Source organism: Cornus florida, unplaced genomic scaffold (assembly GCF_030987335.1).
Source record: "Cornus florida cultivar Cherokee Brave unplaced genomic scaffold, ASM3098733v1 CherokeeBrave_3.0.0_Hap2_Chr11, whole genome shotgun sequence".
NCBI lineage: Eukaryota > Viridiplantae > Streptophyta > Magnoliopsida > Cornales > Cornaceae > Cornus > Cornus florida.
Window position 1 is genome coordinate 87,077,767 of NW_026775581.1, and position 22,669 is coordinate 87,100,435.

The 22,669-nt window shown below is 33.0% G+C and overlaps 1 protein-coding gene across 1 annotated transcript; it reads right to left on the minus strand.

The window, feature by feature from the left end:
* Positions 1 to 387: 387 nt before the first annotated feature.
* LOC132283142 (AP-2 complex subunit mu) lies at positions 388 to 21,400 on the minus strand. The gene is made up of 13 exons (XM_059785051.1): positions 21,074 to 21,400; positions 17,349 to 17,526; positions 15,044 to 15,134; positions 14,358 to 14,452; positions 14,023 to 14,112; positions 13,897 to 13,945; positions 13,683 to 13,821; positions 12,808 to 12,924; positions 12,054 to 12,144; positions 11,833 to 11,975; positions 2,094 to 2,208; positions 1,009 to 1,053; positions 388 to 931 (listed from the first exon to the last, which is right to left on the minus strand). Exons 1-13 carry the CDS (start codon positions 21,154 to 21,156, stop codon positions 851 to 853), a joined length of 1,317 nt encoding a protein of 438 aa, XP_059641034.1. The 5' UTR covers positions 21,157 to 21,400; the 3' UTR covers positions 388 to 850.
* Positions 21,401 to 22,669: the final 1,269 nt, after the last annotated feature.

The following is a 22,669-nucleotide window of genomic DNA, read 5'->3' on the forward strand; positions in this document are numbered from 1 at the left end:
CAAACACGGACTCTAATATCGTTTTACCAGACAAATAAGATTCGGATTCAAGTAGATATAACATATACTACTTTTGGGTTTTTTGTTTTGTCACGTAAATACTACTTTTGGTATTATTTACACAAATTTACTTCTCTCGGCTTGTCACTCTTGACAACTCATTCAAATGAAACTTTCCAAAAACAAAAAAAAAAAAAAAAAAAACACAAAAAAAAAAAACAAAAACTTGATTCAAATGAATATATGTTTCACCAATCAAACTGAAACTGGTATTCATTCACTAATACCTGTAAAAAGTACCAAAATTTATCATTATTATCAATAAATAGTGACAAATATTAGGTAGAATTAAGCAATAGCTGTAATTGCAAACTTTACCAGCAAAAAAACAAAAGAATAATGATGTGATAATCAAATTATCAAATTGCAAGTCTCTTTACAATTTTACTTTCGACATCACCAGTAAAACTCTCTCAATTCCTCTTTCATGTTCAAAACAAGTACAATATTTATGACAAGAAAACTAGGACAGAGAAAAGGAAAACACACACACACAAAGCATCAGAAAAGAAAACTCATACTCTTCCAGTCCTGATGAAGGATTAGCCTTTACAGCACAAATTGACGAAACCAAATTTCTCGCCATGTGTTATCATCGACGGAACTGGGAAGGAAACAAGAAATGCCTCAAAGAATATAAGAACCTGCATCCTTTTCCAGGAGATCTCCATACCGTATCAGGGTAATTTATGCAATAATTTCTTTTAACCCCGGCACAATAGCTTCAAAATGTTACACCATTAAAACGACAAGTCCTCGAAAAAAAATTCAGAGCAGCATTCGTATGTCTCTAACACCTAATCTCATAAGAACCAGCTTTGGTAATATAACGAACCCACTCAACAGTGTTGTACCCACTCTTCTCCCATACCTGCAGAGAGCTTAGAAAGTGAAGCTACATTTACAATAGCTAAAAGGTTTATATACCACTAACTCCAGTAAATTTACCTTAAGAAAACGGACACGTAATCCAGATGCTGTAAACATAGGAACCTGAAAAGGCAGGAATATTAATTATTCTACTATACAAAGGATGATGTCCATGCGCATGTTATATATAGTAGCTATGTGACAGAAATACCTACATTAAAATGTTAAAGACGCTATGAATTTTAAATACTGATGAGGATTATATTTTACATCAAACTTGCTTCACCTTATTTATTTTGTACCTTTTTCCATAAAAAATAAAAATAAAAAGGAAATGATTGGTTCAATATGTAGATGGCTTAAGGAGACTCAAAACAAATGGAACTAGTACAAATTCTTTAAAATCTTAAACCAACACCAGCCTGCAAAAATGTAATCGAATCAGACAAAACCTCTGTGCCATTATGTGGACAATCTTTAAGGCAAGTCATGTAAGCTCGCCAAGGATTTGCATGAAACTATAGTTAGTCCCATTACATCATACAATTTCAGGTTTAATTTTGTTTCTTTAAGTATGAATAACAATAGCAAGTAGTAATAACACCATGTATGATCTCCCTACTACCCACCCACCCAAAGGGTGTTTTTTCCTTCTTTTGTTCCCTTTTAAATCTTTGGTTTGGGGGAAAGGAGGGTTGACGCAGAAGACAATATTTAAAATTAAAAAGAAATCAAATAGGAAAAAACAAAGCTCGAGTATGAACAGATCATAAGCTTTAGGAGAAGAGCATAAGATCCAGGAACAAAGAAACCCCAGATCCAAAAACTCTTTATTTTTGTTAGATCTAAATTTTATCTTACCGCCACTACAAAAACATTGAAAAGAAAAGTAAGCCATTATTTTATTCATAATAAATGTATAAAGATTTTTAAACTCCTTATTCCAAAGAATCAACATCCATGAAGAGGGAGCTTTTATGGGAGACAAATAGAACACACACCGTAGATGAGAGGTGGAACCATTGCTTATTAATTGTGGGGTAGTTAAGATGATCAAGGACCATGCCAATGCATTCTATTCATTTCCATGAGACATCAGACAAGTGAACTACTATTAAGTAAAACCATTTTAAACAAGCTGTAATATGCAATCAGTTAGGCACCTGGAATTCCATCTGAATTGGTGGTCTAGTCCAAGACTTCTTTTCTGCCATCGTGGAAATCAACTCTATTTCCGCACTCAAGGTTGGCTCAGTTTGTCCAGGAAATTTTCTTATCCTAAAAATTTCAAAGAACGTTACATAGATCAACAGCAGCACACTAAAATGAAAGATGAAGCATTGCAAGATGGAGCAAAAACAAAAGGTAAAAGTAAAAACTATTTCGTCATTTTTAGAAACTCCTAAAAATTTAAGAAATTGGAGTTAAGTTAATCATGGAAGTTGTACATCAGACGTGCAAAAATACAGGACATTAGGACATATTTTGTAACTCGTATTTGGCCAAAACATAATATCAACTCTTAACATGCATCCATGTAACCAAAATGGACATTAAATAGATAAAGTGATCAAGATTTAACAAGCAAACAAATTTGCAGAAGCATAAGAGCTCTTTGAATTAACACATTGAAAATTAGAATATGAATGTCTTAAAAAATGCTATACATTGATATTAACGAGTCTATTATCTTCCATAATTAGTGTATGAAACAAAATATTCAGAAAATAGAAGAATTGTTTGCTGCAAATAATTAGATGGCATCCATTAGAATGTAAGGAACATTTTCAAATGAAGTGTGATTTAAAATTCTAAAAGTTAGATGATCTGAAAAACAAAATACTATTTATGAACTTGTACAAAGATAAATAAAAAAATTATGCTTTTGGTATATGCTTATGACCAAGCATGTTTTAAAAGATGCTCTAAGAAATTTTTTTTTTTTTTTTTTTTTTTTCATGTTTCCATGAGCTTCAACCTTCTTATATATATACATTGCACATATAACTATACATGTTTGCTAGGCGTCTCATCAGTATTATTATTGACGACAATCTCCCTGTTAATGTTAATAAATCAATGCCTAAATGAGTGTTAAAGAAGTTCCTAGGCACAAATAGATATCATTGCACTAAACTCCATTACTGCCTTGCACCAACACCTTGATCAGGTAACAAGAAAAGGTCACACTGTTGGGATTTATATGCCCTGGCATAGCAAATTCCTATCTGGATTGTATTGACATATGTTCCTGACATATCTGAAATATTTATGATTTATATAATTGGTGAATTCAATGTATTATGTTTCAATTCACTATGAAATTGATAGTGTCCAGTTAATTACAAGAAATATTTATATATATGTATGTGATGACAATCAATGCATGATATATAAATAGTAATTATAAATTGTTCATAGTCGGTAATTATGGATGGACTCATAATTAATTAAGACTTGAACTGGATCCGCGTTAGGTTGAGATATATTGCGAGAGCCGTCGTATGCAATTACTCCCTATCACCGTCATGGCATTTGACTCTTAAGCATGAGAAAAGTATAGACTCTTTTATTAATTAATAATTACTTTGATTTGTTCGGCGGATTCTTCGGGATCCTTAAACCGACACTTTGGGTAGTTATGTAATTAATAGTTAGAGGGTTATATTTTCAATATTTGCATCATTGCTACTTGTATTTATTTTGTATTGATTATGGTTGATCACAAAGTAAATTCGAAGGCCTTCGTGTGTTTTTAGACAAAATGATTTATTATATATTTATTTATTTAAATTATTATTTTTGTCAAACAAATGTTTTATTGTGATCGAGCCAGAAATAATCAAAGGTACCAAAATAAATATATTAATTAAGTAGTCGGATTGATGGCTATATTTATCCGATAACTAATTATGCATAGAGGGGTCAAAGTGCAATATTGACTTAGAGGTTATTTATTATTTAATTGGAGTTCAATTAATTTCTTTTAGTGGAGTAGAAATTAATTTATGAATTAATTGAATTGGGTCCATGGACCGGGCCAATTATTAATTCATTGTAGCCAATAAAATAATAGGCCCAATGGATTCTCACTCATAGCCCAACTTGATATTGGAATCATATTAGATTTGAGACATATGAATTAGAGATGGAGAAGGATTTGTTGTTTCCTTTTCTTTATTTTTATGTTGCCTATAAATATACATGGTCTATGTATATTTTAGGGGGTGATTTTTATGAGAAGGAAAAAGGAATAAATTTTCTCTCTCTAGAAAATTAGGGTTTATGTTCTCATCTAATGGAGGCTCCCACAAGCCTAGTTTTCCAAGGTCATTCATGGAGGCATATGAGTGATTCCTAAAGGCAAAAGAATTACCAAGAAGATGGAGATCCATGGAAAAGGTGTCTAGCAAAAGGGATCTACAATAAGTGAGAACATTCACTTTAGAGGAGAGATCTAAGGTTTACTCAAACCTTGATGTAAGTATTCAATCTTTTAATTGAATGATACATCATGTTTTATTTTTGCATAAAACTTGTCTCTATGTGATGAATCAAGATCTATGAATTTAAATCCCTCGAAAAGTTTTTAAAACTAGCACGTTTCCCAATAGTGGTATCAGAGCATGGTTTGATTCATTACTAGAGATCATGATTTTATGAAAATCATCATTCATGGATCCAAAATTATATTCATATATATTTTTATTGATGTATGTTGATGTATGATTTAATATGTTGATATATATTGATACATAATGATGTATGAATAATTGTGAATGAATGATGATGTATGGTTGGGCCATGGATGAAGCTTATAGGTTAAATTAATGTAATTTTATCTTTGGATGAATGTAATTAAGGCTTTGATTTAGCCGTTTGAAAGTTCAATGATGTAATTTAATTTTTTCCATTGTATTTCAAATTGTAAATATTTTTAAAGCCATGTAATCTTCGTCAAAGGATGCTATGAAGCTTCAAGAAGGTCCAAAAGGGTTAAATTATGCTTCAGTAATTTTCTGGAATTTTTCCGAATTTTTCCGAATTTTTTGGAATTTTTTTGGAATTTTTTAAGGCTTAATTTAATTTTCTGGCATTTTTTTGGATTTTTTGGAATTTTTCCGGCGTTTTTCCGGTGGCCGGAGCTTCGCCGGCGGCGAGAAGGGGCGTCGGAGGTGGCCCGGATCAGGTGTGGCGTCAAGATGGTGAGCCTGGCGCGTGTTCCACACGCGCCAGGAGAGTGCACATGCTGGCGCGTGCATTGCACGCGCCAGCCAAGGGAGCTTGACCTCCACGCGCGTGAAGGCGCGTGGAGGCGCGTCCCACGCGCCCCAGGCGCGTGGGAGCGCGTGAGTGTGCATTCCACGCGCCCCAGGCGCGTGCCGGCGCGTGGCAACGCGTGGGAGCACGTGCAGCTCGCCCTAGGCGCGTGCCAGCGCGTGTGAGGTCCTCCGGGCTCGTTTCAAGCGGCGTTTTGCTTCTCCTGACGCGTACAAGCTTCCTATGGGTGTTTACAGACAGTTGAAGGATGCCCGTACAGCAAGAATAGTTTTTAAATGTTAAAAGCTGAATCCATTGGCCATTTAATTTGCTTTATCTGTCATTTATTGTTTGTATGTGATGCATGAAATAATTAATTGCTAATTATTATTGTTCATGCATTGGATCCATGATATTTATTTAAATGGCTTGATTTATATTAATTAAATTATGAAAATTAATTGGATTAGATTACTAATTAATTTGAGGGCACTTATTGGGAAACGAAAAATTGTTTTTGTAAATTATTTTTAAAGTGTGCTTCAAATTAAATATTAGTGAATCGTTTAAAGTCCAAATATTTTCTAAATTTAATTGGATTAAAATCAAGACGTTTTGCGTGCATTATATCATGTAAATGAATAAAATGAAAACCCTAATTATGAATGATTAAAAATTGAGTGGGAGCGGGGATTTTTATACATTGCCCCATGGCCTTTGTTATTAACACCATTGTAATTAGATCTTCAAAAATAAGGCCTCACGCATGATTTGAAGAGTCTTAATATTACAAGAATGGTTGTCTCATGAAAATACAAATATTAAATGTTCATTGTAATTAGATCTTTAAAAATAAGGCCCTACGCATGATTTAAAGAGTCTAGATTATAATGATAACATATTTAATGTTTAATTTTTCGTTAGAGTTTTAATAACGTTATACACTCAATCTAAAATCAATAGTATTAGCTTCCCAACGAAGTGGTCTATACTAGGTGATTTTAGAAAGGCTAAATTAAATCGGGAATCATTTCATATGATAGACAAGGCATTGTCTTAAGAGATATGGAAATGATGGGATTTGACTGCCAATAGCAATAATGAACTTCGCCAACCGAATAAGTTATTGGCGTATTGGTTATTCGATTTTTCATGCAGTGGTTAAGGGACCCACATATTATTATTTTAATGGAAGTGCTCACCTAATAGTAAATGAATCTCAACAATAGTAATAATGAACTCCTCCAACAGGATAAGTTATTGACATATTGATTGGTTGATTTATTATGCTACAGAGTTGAGGGACCCGCATTAATTAAAAGGGATTGTTCACCAATAATGATAATGATCTCTTGTTCGATTGAGATTTATTATATTATGTGGTTAACAAACTCATTTTAATTTTAAAATTGCATGACAGAATTAATAATTCACCTTGCATGTTGTATGAATGCATTTATATTCAGATTAATTATGTCTAATCCAGTTTATCTACTTGCTTACATATTCTATGATATTGGACCTTATTTATAATGACTGGAAAATGAACTTAGATATTTTATTCACAACGTAAGGGTACAAAATGTGTTTATTACTCCTATACCTATCTCTTTTACTTTGAGATACCAAATTTGACATTAATGCTTTTAATAAATTAGATAAGGCAAATGATATGACTTGGTACAATATTCTAGAGTTTAGCTCGAATATACTCCAAAGCTAACATTTGTATTATTTTATTTTCTTCAAGCATCATATTAAATGTCAATGAGATATTTTGGTGAGATTAGATAGAGCATATGCCTAAGTACTGTGTCAAATTTAAATACCATCAAGATAGCCTGATGAACTCCAGTTTGAAATCAAATTTTGGAAAATGATTGTTTATTATTTAAAAATTAGCTGGAGATCAATAAGGCTGACTTGGGTGGTAAGTTTCAAGTTGACATGATTATTGCCTTGTTACCAAACTCATTCGACTCTGTTAGAGTGAACTAAATAAGGAATCAGTTTGAGTTCACACTCGCTGATATTCTTATAGAATTGGTAACAGATGAAGGGATAATCAAGAGTATGGGCGTTCCTATCAATCTAACCTAGTCTATACCATCTTCTTCTAGGCCCAAGTGGACGGGCAAAGCAAAGAAGAATGATGATAATAGGACTAGACTAGCACAAAACATGGGTATTCAAAAAGGTTAAAGGGAATAAGGCAGTGTGGGTTGAGGGCGAAGAAACCTGTTTCTTTTGTCGCTAACTAAAACACTAAAGGACGAACTGTTTAAGCAATGACGTGGCATAGGAAAATATATATTTAATCATTGAGCCATGTTATGTGGTTGCGTCTATTAATTCCTGATGGATAGATTCTGGAGCCACTAAACATGTTTGCAATTTATTGTAAGGATTTCAGGAATCCAGAAGCCTTGATGATATGGATATATATTTATCTTTTGACCTGATGCCAAGGTTGTAGTTAAGTCAGTGGGAGTATTACATCTGAAATTAGAGAGTATGAGGATATTAGTATTAGAGAACTATCTTTATGCACAGAAGTGAAACACAATCTCATTCTTATTTCACTTTTGGTTTATAAAAACTGTGTTGTTATTTTGTAAAACTGGTTTTATAAAATTGAAGAGATATGCGATTGCTTCTGGTGCATTGAAAGATGGTTAATATACTATAATCACAAACTCTTAAGATTTGCAGGATGTAGAAACTAATGTTGCATCTTCTAGATTGAATGTTTAAGAAAAAAATTGTTATTCCTGACTCATTGTATTTTTAGTGTCTATTTTTGGGTTGTTATCAATCAAAATAAGATTCAAAGATTGGTCAAAGAAGGTTTATTACCTAGTAAGGCAGGGGAGCCTAAACCAAACTTGTGAACCCTGTTTTGAAGGATAGATAACTCTTAGGGCTTAATCAGCCAGATGAAATAGACATAAAGGACAATTGGAGTCGGTACACACTGACACGTGTGGTCTTATGAACATCCAATCAAGATTACTCACGTTTTGGATAAATTTACCTGTTGCGACACAAGTCTTATACTTTTGGTATATTCCGAGAGGGTCAAGACTGATGTGGAGCTCAGATTAGGTAAACTTATCAAGACACTTCGATCTGATCGAGTATTTGAGTATTTCTTGGGATAGTGCAAAGACTATATGGTCAATGAGGGTGTTGTGTACCAGTTTTCCGCAATTGACGCTAAATTAATTTAGGTGTCAAATAGGAATAACAGAATTCCACTTAACATGGTTAGATCTATGATCAGTAATGCCACATTATCTCTTTCATTTAAGAGTTTAGCGTTAATGACATCGATGCGCATTATGAACTGCATTCCATCTTAGTCTGTCTCAAGGATACCGTTGAGCTGTGTTTTTGACTAAATATTAGTTTGAATCATATGCACATATGGGGTAGTCTTGCACACGTGCGTTTGATATGGACAAGTAAGTTGGAATCAGATCATAGGCATGCTAGATTTGATAGCTACTCTAAATGTCACTAGGATGGATTATTTTATGATCTCAAAGATAAAAGTTGATTGTTTTCACTCACTGTTAATCTATAGGAGAATCATATTATGAATCACATACCTAGTAGCATAATGTTAGAGAATTTGGTATGAGTACCAGGTGTACCACATGTGAACACACTTATTATAGAGATTGAGAATAATATATGAATTCCCTATTGATGCGTTAGCATCATCTACTACACAGATTCTTGCATCGGTACATTGATGTAGTGGGAGGATTATCATCCAATTCGACAGAATCATGTTTTTAGGTGAGACCATTATGGACATCCCTGTTAAACATGAGTTGGACCCAGTAAGCTACACGGAAGCGTGAACCGATGTGGATACAGATCGTTTTGGTGAGTTACTATGAAATCAGAGTTGGAATCTATGTATTCTAATAAATTCTGAGATCTTGTAGAATTTTCTAGTAGGGTGATTCCTATGGAAGGCAAGTTAATCTACAAAAAGATACCAGAAGATTTCTTAGTGAATAAATCATGAGTGTACAAGGGAATGTCATTATTTTTCTTAATTCTATATATTGATGACATCCTACTCATTTATAATGACGTGGAAGTTTTGTCATCAATTATAAGGTAGTTGTTCAATTACTTTTAAATGAAGAATTTTCAAGATGTAAGCTATATTCCTAGGATCAAGCTTTTGCAAGATCAGGTTAAAAGGAAAATAGGCTTATCTTAATAATCCTACATTGATAAAGTTTTGACCAGGTTTGGTATGCATAACTCAAAGAATGAGTTCTTGCTTTATTGATATGGATCGCTCTCTCTAGTAAGTAGTTTTTCAAAACTAGCAGAGGAGATTGAGCAAATGAGACTGGAACAATATGTTTCGGCATATGAGAGTCTCATATATGCCATGGTCTATACCAAACAGGACATCCGCTACATGGTAGGGATAGTCAGTAGAGATCAGTCCAATACTGGACTTGACAACTGGTCTATTGTGAAAAATATCATTAAGTACCTAAGGAGAATCAATGATATCATACTCATTTATGGATGTGATGATATGGTCCTAGTCAGATATGCTAGTTCTGATTTTCAATCAGAAGTAGATACTATGAGGTTCATGACTTAGTGTATGTTCACTTAATGGAAGGGAAATCAGTTGGTAGATTGTCAAGCAGATTTCAACTGTTGACTCAAACCTGCAGGTGGAACATATTGCAGCCTTAAAGGTGGCAATATAAGCCTATTGGTTTGATCTCACTGATTTAGAGGTTGTGGAGCATACTAGCCTGCCTATCGAGCTATATTGTGACAATAGTGCAGAAGTAGTCCAAACCAATGACCCAAGGTTCCATAGAGGAACAAGATACACTGAGAGGAAGTATCACGTTCGACATGATATTGTCCGGCAAGAAAATGCACTTGTAGTTAAAACATTGCATTGGAACACAACTTTGTTGATCCATTATCAAAGGTGTCATTGATCAATAATTTTGATCATCATCTGGATAACATTGGAGTTAGGTGCAATTTGAATTGGCTATGAGGGCAAGTGGGAGCTGTTGGGATTTATATGCCCTGGCATAGCAAATTCCTATCTGGATTGTATTGACATATGTTCCTGACATATCTGAAATATTTATGATTTATATAATTGGTGAATTCAATGTATTATGTTTCAATTCACTATGAAATTGATAGTGTCCAGTTAATTACAAGAAATATTTATATATATGTATGTGATGACAATCAATGCATGATATATAAATAGTAATTATAAATTGTTCATAGTCGGTAATTATGGATGGACTCATAATTAATTAAGACTTGAACTGGATCCGCGTTAGGTTGAGATATATTGCGAGAGCCGTCGTATGCAATTACTCCCTATCACCGTCATGGCATTTGACTCTTAAGCATGAGAAAAGTATAGACTCTTTTATTAATTAATAATTACTTTGATTTGTTCGGCGGATTCTTCGGGATCCTTAAACCGACACTTTGGGTAGTTATGTAATTAATAGTTAGAGGGTTATATTTTCAATATTTGCATCATTGCTACTTGTATTTATTTTGTATTGATTATGGTTGATCACAAAGTAAATTCGAAGGCCTTCGTGTGTTTTTAGACAAAATGATTTATTATATATTTATTTATTTAAATTATTATTTTTGTCAAACAAATGTTTTATTGTGATCGAGCCAGAAATAATCAAAGGTACCAAAATAAATATATTAATTAAGTAGTCGGATTGATGGCTATATTTATCCGATAACTAATTATGCATAGAGGGGTCAAAGTGCAATATTGACTTAGAGGTTATTTATTATTTAATTGGAGTTCAATTAATTTCTTTTAGTGGAGTAGAAATTAATTTATGAATTAATTGAATTGGGTCCATGGACCGGGCCAATTATTAATTCATTGTAGCCAATAAAATAATAGGCCCAATGGATTCTCACTCATAGCCCAACTTGATATTGGAATCATATTAGATTTGAGACATATGAATTAGAGATGGAGAAGGATTTGTTGTTTCCTTTTCTTTATTTTTATGTTGCCTATAAATATACATGGTCTATGTATATTTTAGGGGGTGATTTTTATGAGAAGGAAAAAGGAATAAATTTTCTCTCTCTAGAAAATTAGGGTTTATGTTCTCATCTAATGGAGGCTCCCACAAGCCTAGTTTTCCAAGGTCATTCATGGAGGCATATGAGTGATTCCTAAAGGCAAAAGAATTACCAAGAAGATGGAGATCCATGGAAAAGGTGTCTAGCAAAAGGGATCTACAATAAGTGAGAACATTCACTTTAGAGGAGAGATCTAAGGTTTACTCAAACCTTGATGTAAGTATTCAATCTTTTAATTGAATGATACATCATGTTTTATTTTTGCATAAAACTTGTCTCTATGTGATGAATCAAGATCTATGAATTTAAATCCCTCGAAAAGTTTTTAAAACTAGCACGTTTCCCAACACACACATCCTCTGTAAATCCATGTTTCAATCAGACAAAAATCAAGCACTCACCTTCCACGTACAACATTATACGATCATAACATACTAAATAGACTGAAAATGGACTTAAGTGATAAAATTATGCAAAAGAACTTATTCAAATACTCACTTCCAAACCAAGCAATCAATAGCTGCATTGTACTTTGCTCGACCTGACGTCACTTGGAAACTTGTTTTTGCCGTTTGTTTTGGTACAGGAATCTTAACCACAACTCCAAGCGCAAACATTTTAGCACCAAATACGCTTTTTACCTGAAAATTAAGAAATATTAAGATAAATGCATGGTTATAACATTTACAACCATTTCAAAATGTAGATTAAATGAATACCTTAACATTTACTTCCATGCGCGTCCGACCCAGTTCCTTAATAGTTGGCAATACCCGGAATGGAAGATTTACACCCTCGGTAATACGATACCTGCAGGAAAGACAAATAAGAGCCCATCATCATTAATCCACTTATGTATGCATATGCACCTAAGTATAAAGTGGAAAAAGGATCCTCATTCGGGCACCACAAAGGAGGTAATACACACACAAAAGGTAGTGCCAAAACAATTACAGTGATGACAGTTCAAAACATACAAATTAAAAATACAAGTGTAACTCAAGGTAACACAAGGGATGGAATACAGAAGTAATTAATGCAATCACTATGAACCTTCAATCTAGTGAAGTTAGGAACTACATAGATTAAGAACAGAGGGCTAGATGTATGGTTAAGATATGCTGGAATTGGTAAAAATCGAGGTCATAATATATCTCATTGTGGACATCATGAGCATTATCCACTCCAAGTAAGTTTCATGAGAATTTTTTCTGAGGCATCTTCATCCATCTTTTCCAGGAGTGAACAATGAAAAAAAAAAATAACAACAATTCACCTTCATACATAATTTAAAGTTGTTTATAGTTCAACAATCATGTGTACACAAGTAACTTTTTACAAGTCACCCAGAATAGAAGAAAGTTTACTAAAGAAATATGTCATTACACACCCTGCCTTTGCTGATTTAAAATAAACTACATCAAAGACCTAAAAGTAAAAACATATATAAATGAGGAAGGGTTGTGAGCTTACTTCATCAATTCAAATTCACCATCTGGTGGCACAAAACTAACAGTCTTTTCTGAGTTAAACCTTGTCAAATTTACACATTGATGGAATGTAACATCGTCGAGCTCAATAGTTTTCCCACTGCACAAGGTAGCATTGTCAAAGACTGACCAAATCAAATACAAGGCAACCATCATGCAAAGACTCAAACTAGGAACACATGTTTGGCCAAAGCACTTTACATGAGCAGAAACAACCATAAAAAAGGAAGCAAGCTTTCCTGAGATTCTGAGATGAGAAATGCAAATTTAGAAAATTTGAAGAAAAAGAATACACACCAAAGAAAAGAAAAGAAAAAAAAAAGGAAAAAGAGTTACTGTTTCAATAGAAATAACAAAATAAATCAAGCAACATAGTTATGCAACTCATATTGACTTTGATATTAATCTTTTACAGCAGGGATCACATATGAATTATACAGTATAATCTTTGGTTCAACGAAGAAAGCATACAAAAACCAAAGTAGACTATGATTTTGGAATCAAACTCAAAAAATCAAACTAAACCCCAAAGGAAGTTGTTAAACAAAAGTAAGGGGATGAAGGTACAAATCTACAAATGGATCATACCAATGGTATTTTCTATATTGAAGATTGTATTTTGACGAAAAATACAAGCAATGTTCAGAGGGCAAGTGAACAAGTTACTACAAAACCATTCTAGGAAACCATACATAAATAGATAATTGTTTATCTCACAAACAAACGTTAATGAAGTAAAGGACAAACAAGAAACTAATGAAGAAGTAAATAAAATAAAATAAAAACTGGAAAATAGGAAAAATAAAAATTCATACGAACAAATGAAATAAAGAACCCTGAAGGGCCTCCAGAAGCTACCTCTTCGTGGGACGTGCTTTAGCTTGTGACTCCTTCTCAAGGCCAATTTTATCATTTAATCCCAACTTCAAATCCGGCATTCCAGAAAGGAAGCACTTCATAAGAATTTTCCCCGTTACATCACAACGCAGAACACTGCCTGTAACTCACCAAATTGTTACCATGCAACAAGACAGAAATACATAAAGCAAAATAAATGAGCTCTGTTTACCACCTTTTGAAGACATAAGAAGATTAACACTTTCCACAATATCAAGAAACACCTGCTTAACAAATCAATGTTAAAACCAGCAGAAAAGCCATATTCACCAAGAAGAAGCATATGAGAAAAATAAGATACCTCATTCTTTTTATAAACAAGGCCCTCTCTGCGCCAACCAACAGCACCTGTAACTTGTAATGTTGCATTTGGGACTGGTTTGTCTGCAGGCTTTATATATAATAAATTTACATATGGCAGAAACAAGTCAGAAGAATTGTCCATACAATATTCAAAGGGAAGTAAAAAATTAAGAAATCACATTTCTTCAAGGTAAATCAGATAATATTTATTAAAAATAAAAAAAAAAAAAAAAAAACGTATCAGAAAAAAGTCTTAGGTAACAGTTGTCATGTATCTCCAAACTTTTATATACAGAGAGAAAAATATATATATAACCATAGCACACATCTAACCTTGGATGAGAATGGTGACCGGACACCTTCCTGAGTAATGTAAAGCTTTAAAATTTCCGGAGAAAGATTTTGAGGATAACCAAAGTCCATGATCTCTGCATTTTGAAAGTAAGTATCAAGGATATATGGAAATATATGGGGACTTTGATACTGAAATCAGACAACTTGTTTTGCCTTACACCTTTTTCATATATGTAAGTGTGTGCATACCTTGTGTAGGTGAGTGAGCAGAAAAAACTGATTCTACACACAATCGGCATAACAACAATCCAAATAATCAGACATTCTAGCTCCAAAACGAAGATCATGGACTCCAGAAATAAATAAAGCATCAGATGATCGAAAGGGCAATAAATGAACAATAAAAGAGACTGCATTAGGTTCCTTAAATTTTTTGTACCTCGTGTAATTAGATGGGTGAAGAGTGATTATCTTGAGATTTTCCAGACAATCTAGTTTCGGGCATTTTTATTCTATTTTATATACTCCTTGTCCATTTTAATACTTATTAATGCAAAATTTACTTTTAACAATAAACTCAAACACGCACTCCAGTAAAACATGCTACATATCAACAGCATATCCATCAGCATTTAAATATATTATAAACTGAAAGACAATGTTAAGAGAAGCAGATAGGGATAACCATCTCAAGTTCCATTAAAATAAATAACTTTAAAACATACCATCCAACAGCTCATAGATCAAAACAAAATTATTCCGAATAGCATCTTCATCAAACGCCCCACCAAAATAAGATTTGAACAGTGCAACGGCCTGCATACAAAATTAATTACACATATCAATTTGCACCAAAATTAGTAATCGTAGTATTGGTTATTAAAATGCATAAACAAATTATTTTCCAACTATGAAAAGTGAGACTAAAAATTTCCTGGTGAATAAGGTTCCAAATATTCCCTTTGGATTATGCAAGGAGTATAGCAGATTGCCAAAACAATACAATCTACAATAAATATTACTTGAAATTTTTTGAGGAAAAAATCTAAGCCAAATAAACAGATAGATCCTCATGCTTAAAAAAAGAAAAAGAAAAAAAAAAGATAGCACCACTGAAAACAGACATGTTCAAAATGAATAATTTAGACATAATGCAATTCTACCTTTGAACTTCGTTTTGTTTCTTCCTTTTTTGATGGACAATTAATAGATTTATATATATATATATATATACAAACAAATATAGAAACAGGCTATGCATACACAAGGTATGCAAAACAAAACCAAAAAAAAAAAATTTAAGAGCTCAAGAAATCAGAAAAAGGAGTGACTGCTCATGATACCTTTAGAAATTCCCACAGCAAAACTCTCCTTCTGATAAGAATTTTCAATTTTTTTCTCTTTCACATATTAATAAAATCTCCTACTTCTCTCCTTCAAACTGCACCCAAAGGGCGGAAAGTAGACTCTAGTATCCATTTGGAACCCCCTTCTTGTATACATCCCAACCCCATCTTCCCCCATAATATCAATCGATGTTAACTTAGACAACAGCCAATGAACCATGGATAGAGGAAACAAAAAACCCATAAGGTCCCCAGCACCATTATACGATACAAAATGAAGTATTACATAAAATCGCTCATATCCTTAAACGTGATGCATCTATCAGAAATAAATCAATTATGTCAACTGAAATGACTAACCTAAAGCTATCATCCTCCTCCACATTCAAGGATGAAAAGCTGCCTTAATCAAAACTTCAGGGCTCGGAATGAAATATCAAAGCATGAATATATCAACTGATATATCACAATTGAAAAAACCTGATATCTGCGTTTTTCAAAAAGAAAATAAAAAATCATATTGTGACTCTTTCCAAATTTTCCTTTAATTAACCAGCACTTCAAAACAACCCCTTAACAAAACTCTCACATTCTTTTTTTTGTTACGAGGAACCGCTCTAGCCTGACACCCTTTAGACTTGTGACTACAACATAAATCCCGAATATCCACAATCAACCATGAAAATTGCTTGAACTCAGACTCATACTCGAGACCTCATCACCTCAAGGTTGCAACCCTGAGACAATGCCATCCGAGCAACCTTGACAAGTTAACTCTCTTATAAAATTCCTCTAATATATTTCTTCTTTTTTTATAAAAAAGGATAATTCCTGTAAAATATTCCTTAATAACAAATAACAGATTGATATAATGTCAACAACATTTCATCCCAACCGAGAGCTTTTATCCCCATATAACTTCTGTTACAAGTCTAAGACCTCTTCCTCAGACATTCTCTCTAACCAATCTGACTCCCCTGCATCAACAAATTCCAAACTTAGAACATCAAAAAGGCCTTCTATCCATCTTCTTTCAAGCACTTGCACACCTCAAATAACTCCTTCTAAGGAAGTGGATATATTCATAATATTTTTTTAAGGGCAAAAAGAGGATTGGAAAAAAAAAACTCTTAAACATATTTGTAAGGGTAACTATGTCAAAGTAGTTCCACTAGTTAATTCTATATCATGTTCTTAAAATCCGCTAACTGCATAGTATGTGAACCCTTTGTGTTAAAAAATAAAGAAATAAATAAAAAGAAGGGGTATGTTAGTTTATGTCGCATATTTTTAACAACTTGCATGTTAGTTTGTCTGTTTCATATTCTAATTATCTATGTTATAAGAAGGGGCGCAGGGGTATACAAAATAGTAGGTAGTTAAGATGTATTAGAAGAGGCATGACGAGCTCACACGCATGAAAAGCAGAAAAAAATTGGAAGAGAGGGGAAAATACATTTTCCAATGGTGTTATTCTGACAAGCAAACTACTAAAAGGAATATGAATTGCAATAATCTAACGTCTGTAGTACACAAATAATCTAATAGTGCACAACATCATCATGATATATACAGGGTAAAAGGAACACAACTTCCTAGTTAATGCTGAAGATACGGATTTTAGTTTAAAACGGGCAAAGCCAAATCCATTACAAAGCATAAGCAGCAAGAAGATGCTGACTACCTCAACAACGAACTTGAATGCACAAGCTACATTGGCATTGCTGCTAACAACAATCACAATGTAGACATTGCTTATTCTCATGTAGAAGAAAGAGCAACCTCCAATCTGCCGCACGGGACAGGTACCTAGTTCTTTTGTCTGCATTATATGCGTCCGGAAGGCATCCACCATATTTCCCCTAAAAAATTGATTTAGTGTCAATAAAAAAAATACAGGACCTTCTGTAAAATAAATTTTAATCATAAAAAATGCAGCTATCAAGACAAAAGAATGAATGTGTGGTGGGGATGACATAAGCATACCAAACAAACTTTAACAGAAAAGCAAGTATTGACACAAAGAAACATAGATAAAGTTATAACATGAAATAAATGCAAAGAATAACTTGACGCCAATAAAGGAAGTAGACGTATGTTTTCCAGGATAAAAGATATTCAAAGTTACAAAATAATTTCTTCAGACCATTATTAAAGCAACAGCACAACCCCATGGCGGTATAGTGTTTAAGATCTTTAGTGCCACTATACCTTCAATCTGAACGAGAAAGGCACAGCTAAGAATTTAAAGAACTGACATCTAGACTGCATTGAACAGAACTTGCTACTCACCGTGAAAAGACTGTGATGGGTCCCTACAAGTGTATGTTAGGAAGAGAAAGGGCAACATCATGTTGGTCCCACTAGTTAACCAACAAGACCCAGCATAGTTGCCAAATAATAGAGGGCCACACTTATTAAGGTTTATGCTTAAAGCCACTTGATATTTTGGAGCACTAAGATTTCTTTACTCAATAATACTTTTTGTCCAGGGGTAATTTTGTAATTGAATATTTGTTCAGTATCTAGATTAGTAAGGTGTTCTGTTATGGGTTTTGTCAGTTATCTTGCTTCTTTAGAATAAGTTGTATAAAGTCACTTAAAATTTTTATTTTGAGTAGCTTGGCATAGTTTTGAAACTTGCCAAACTATGCCGAGTTGGCTCAGATTTTCAGCCAAAATTTAAATTTATATTGTGTCAGTTGAGACTTGGTCTTACTCAATCGACCCTGCTGAATCTCAACCGAGACGACCATGATTTGGGAACTCATTGTTGTCTAGACTGAAACTTGGTCTGACTTGACCAATACGATTGAGTCTTGGCCTGACTTGGCCAAGACAACCGTGATTTAAGGCTTGAATCATCCTCTTTTTAGTTTCCCTCTCTACTCCAAATTTTAATATCAAAATAGAGAAAGAAAAAAAAAACCAAGCCCTCACCCTTTTTTTATAAGTAAAATTTCATTAAAGAGTGCTCTGGAGTCCCTCCAGAAACAACTTCACAAAGGGCCAACAAGGCCCGCTATACTGACAACGTATCCACAAAATCCACTATATCCCCCAACAGATTTACAATTCAAACCCTGTACCCACCCTATCACATAAAATATTTACAAATTAAGACATGGAAAACTTGAGAATTTTGGTAGATTTACGTTCTAAGTACTCCAAACTTGAGATTAATTGGTAAGTTTTAAAATTTTTAGTAAACTACTGGTACATGTGTATAATATGAAGTTAGAAACATACTTCATATCATGCATATATTAATATAAATTAATTTTGCATAGAAAATTTTAATAAGAAAGTAACTTTAAAAAATCAGAAAATTATTAAAATTAATTGAGAAATAAGAAAAATAAAATAAAATAAAATAAGAGAAACAAGCAAATAAGTAAGAGTGTATAACCCTTAATATATAAGATTTCCATTTGCCAACTCCAGCTATACTAATTTCCAATTTCTAAACTTTCAGTGTGTATTTTTGCGAATGTGACATTTTTTTGTTTATTTTTTAATGTGCATTTGTAGCCATAAATTTAGAGTGCAAAGTACACTTTAATACACCCATACTATTGACAGTGCCTTAACATTTAATTTATAAGTCATTCCTCGTATGATATCACCTTTGGATTTTCAATAAAATTCATTTAAAATAGTAAAAGCATAGTTCTATTGAATTCTGGAGTAAAAGCTTGCATATCAATTTGTTTTGATCAGGGTTCTTAGTGTCGAAATTTTCTACAACTGTGACACTGTTACTGCAACCGTGTTTTAAAACCTTGGCTTAACGCGTCCTGTGCCTGTAAGAGTTTCTAAGTTTGAAAGCTCTATTGTATTATATCTTGCAAAGAAAATTAAACAAATTTGAATTCAGACACTCCATGATATTTTCTAGGCGAGCATCCTTAAAGACCTTGGTGACGATATAAAGTTAATCTTCACTTTCTCCCTCTCCCTCTCTCACTCTCTCGAGATTAATAGGCAAGTACCATGACTCAACTGACACTTTGATACAACCTTCCTTAACGATTATCCTCTTTTTGCATAGATGTAATAACCACAATCAGCCCTTCAACCATCTTAATCTTATCCCCGCATCATAAAACCCTAACCTAATTGTGCCAAAATTTCAAGCTCCAAATTCTTTGAATTTTCATTGATTCCCACTGATCCCAGCTTTTCCCCTTGATTTGATACAAAAATCAGCCCATTTGATTTCACACCAAAAAAGAGTCTTACACCTCAATCAATATAATTTTATTTCCATCATAAAACCTTAACTGAGCCTCTCAATCATCAACTCTAAAAAGCAAAGCCTCAATCCCCATTATCTCATTCATTGTAGACAGCCTTAACTCCAATTCTTTAATGTTTGGCACTTTGGCCCAGATCACGAACCCAGTCTCTCAAATTTCTGTTGGCCAACACATTATTTCTTCATAAAGAATGCTTCACAGAACCCAAAAATCCATAAGAAGCACCCAACTGCTAGATTAGCATCCCCAAATGACATTTGAAATGATCTTGCTAAATTGTCTCCTCATAACATTTAGGATGTCATTAAGTGCTATGAAAGGATGTTCATAAAATTGAATTGTTCCTAGCATCAACAAAGAAATACTAATTCAAATATCATCAATTGATATGATACATTAACTCAAAGAAAAAGTGATTGCAAGAGGTTTGGAAAATTAGATTTGTGATTTATTATCCGTAAACAGATGAACTCATATATAATTTCAACCAAAACTACCACATTCAGTGGACAAAAAAAATGGGAAACGATTTAGTACAATGTGAAAGCATGGCATTACGAAAAAGCCCTTCAGAAGATTTTTCTTTTCAAGGGAAAGTGTGTAGGTGGGAATAGTGGAGACATATTACTGTGCTTAACAAACATGGAACAAATATGTAACTAACTAATGCAAAATGGTGAAAGAACGAAACCATCAAGCTAAAAACAATAGTTATATACACAAATTATGCATTACAACTCCAACAAAATTTTAATAATAAAAATATATATATTTGAAGAACTGGGTGCAACTAAAATCTTCTCTGAATGAAGACCAAAGCATAAAAATCTAAAAAACTTGTTACCGACCACAATTTATACAGTTTTTAAAGTGTACAAACAAGTATTCTATCTCTGCACATTCTGAACATCTTAGAGTAAAAATTAATTTTAAAAAAAAATATATGTGAGTACAATAGTGATTCATATACTGCCAGCATATATATATATATGTGTCTAGAGAAGAGCAGTCAGCACATAACTTATGTAACACGTACCTCCAGCTTCGAAAGCATCTTAGCAACAATTTATTCAAATAATTGAGACACGTAAATATATATGACATGTATAGTGTGTGTATATATACATATATGTTGAGAGAGAGAGCAGACCCAACATCGTCGCGGTAGAGGCGATTGATGAGGACATCGCCACGGAGATTCAAGAAGTATACAGCGGAAGCAGCCACCGGCATCTTTCCGATCCAGTGGATCCAGATTCAGATTAAGGACGTCCCCGCCAACGGCTGATCAAATCAACTGATATCAGATCTAGGGTTTGGCTGGGGAATCGACAGACGGTATGGGCGGACTTCTGATTGGCTTTGCTTTCGGGATTCAGTGAAACATCATCATCATCGTCCAGATCTTTGCATTTGCAGGAAGAAAATTCAAGTTGTTCGGGCGTGTGTGTGAACCGGGTTTTTTTTCCTTTTGTCAATTATGAAATGATGCACCGGCTCTATCTCTTTTAAAAAAATAATAATAATATCAAATATTACTACTATTCTTGAAATTAAAAAATTAAACTCCATTATTATTTTATAATTTTTTCTTGAATATTTCAGAAATTACTCTTCTATGCTTGATGAAGAAAAAATATATTTAATATTAAAATTTTAAGGACTGAATAATAATTGTTCGCTGAAATTTAAAACTTTAATGACAATAATTTGGATTTTAAAAAGTGTTTTTCTTAATTTAAAACTTTATTTCATTTTTGGTGAAGCTCTTCTTAAGCGATATTGAAACACAACTAAACAATATCTAAATTATTTAAATAATATTATCAAACAACTTGTTCTAATTAAATTACAACACCTTACCATTTTTTTTGAATTGTTTTTATCGGGCTTACTGTGTAACAAACTAAAATAATAAACAAAAAGCATTATTTCGTACAAAAGATAAAACAAAATTAAAAAAAATTTAATTTAGGAGATATGATAAAATATGAAATGGGAAGATATAAAAACTATAGTATGTTAGGTTTATTTGTAAAAATGGAAAGTAACAAAAAAACTACAATACACTTTTCTTTTCTTTTTTTTTTAAAAAAAAAAAAAAGAAAAGAAAATAAGACTTGATTAAGCAATAGACCAATAATTTCTCTTCAGGTTTCATAACTCACCTCTTGTTCATCAAATTACACTTACATGCATTAAAATTTGATAAACAAGAGGGAATTTCAGAAAAATATTGGAAAAACCTCATAAAAGGTTAGTGCAATTTATTTATTTTTGTCCAGATAAGATTTGCCTACTCACCAATTAGTAGGTCCTCCTATGATCGTTGATGTACAAATGCACGAGATTTTTTTATTCACGGATGAGTAAATCATCTCTATTACTATTGATATGGTCCAATCACAAATGCAAAAATAATTTGTAATTACAAAATTAAGAAAGTAATAAATAAAAACAATAATAACTTTTTAGAATAAATTCAATGTGATTTCCTCATTTATAGGTTTCCAAAGTTTTACAAACTATTTGTACATTTGTGATTGAATCACATCAGCTGTAGGCAATGATGATCTACTCTGTGAGTAGACAAGTCTTGTCCTGCACAAATAATCCCTATTTACAAAACCAGAAAAGTGAAAAATAAGTAAATCAGAGAGGGTGGTGGGATTTATTCCCAAAAAAAAAAATTATGATCATTTTTTCATCAATTTCCTATATTGTAATTAAGATTATTTGTGCATTT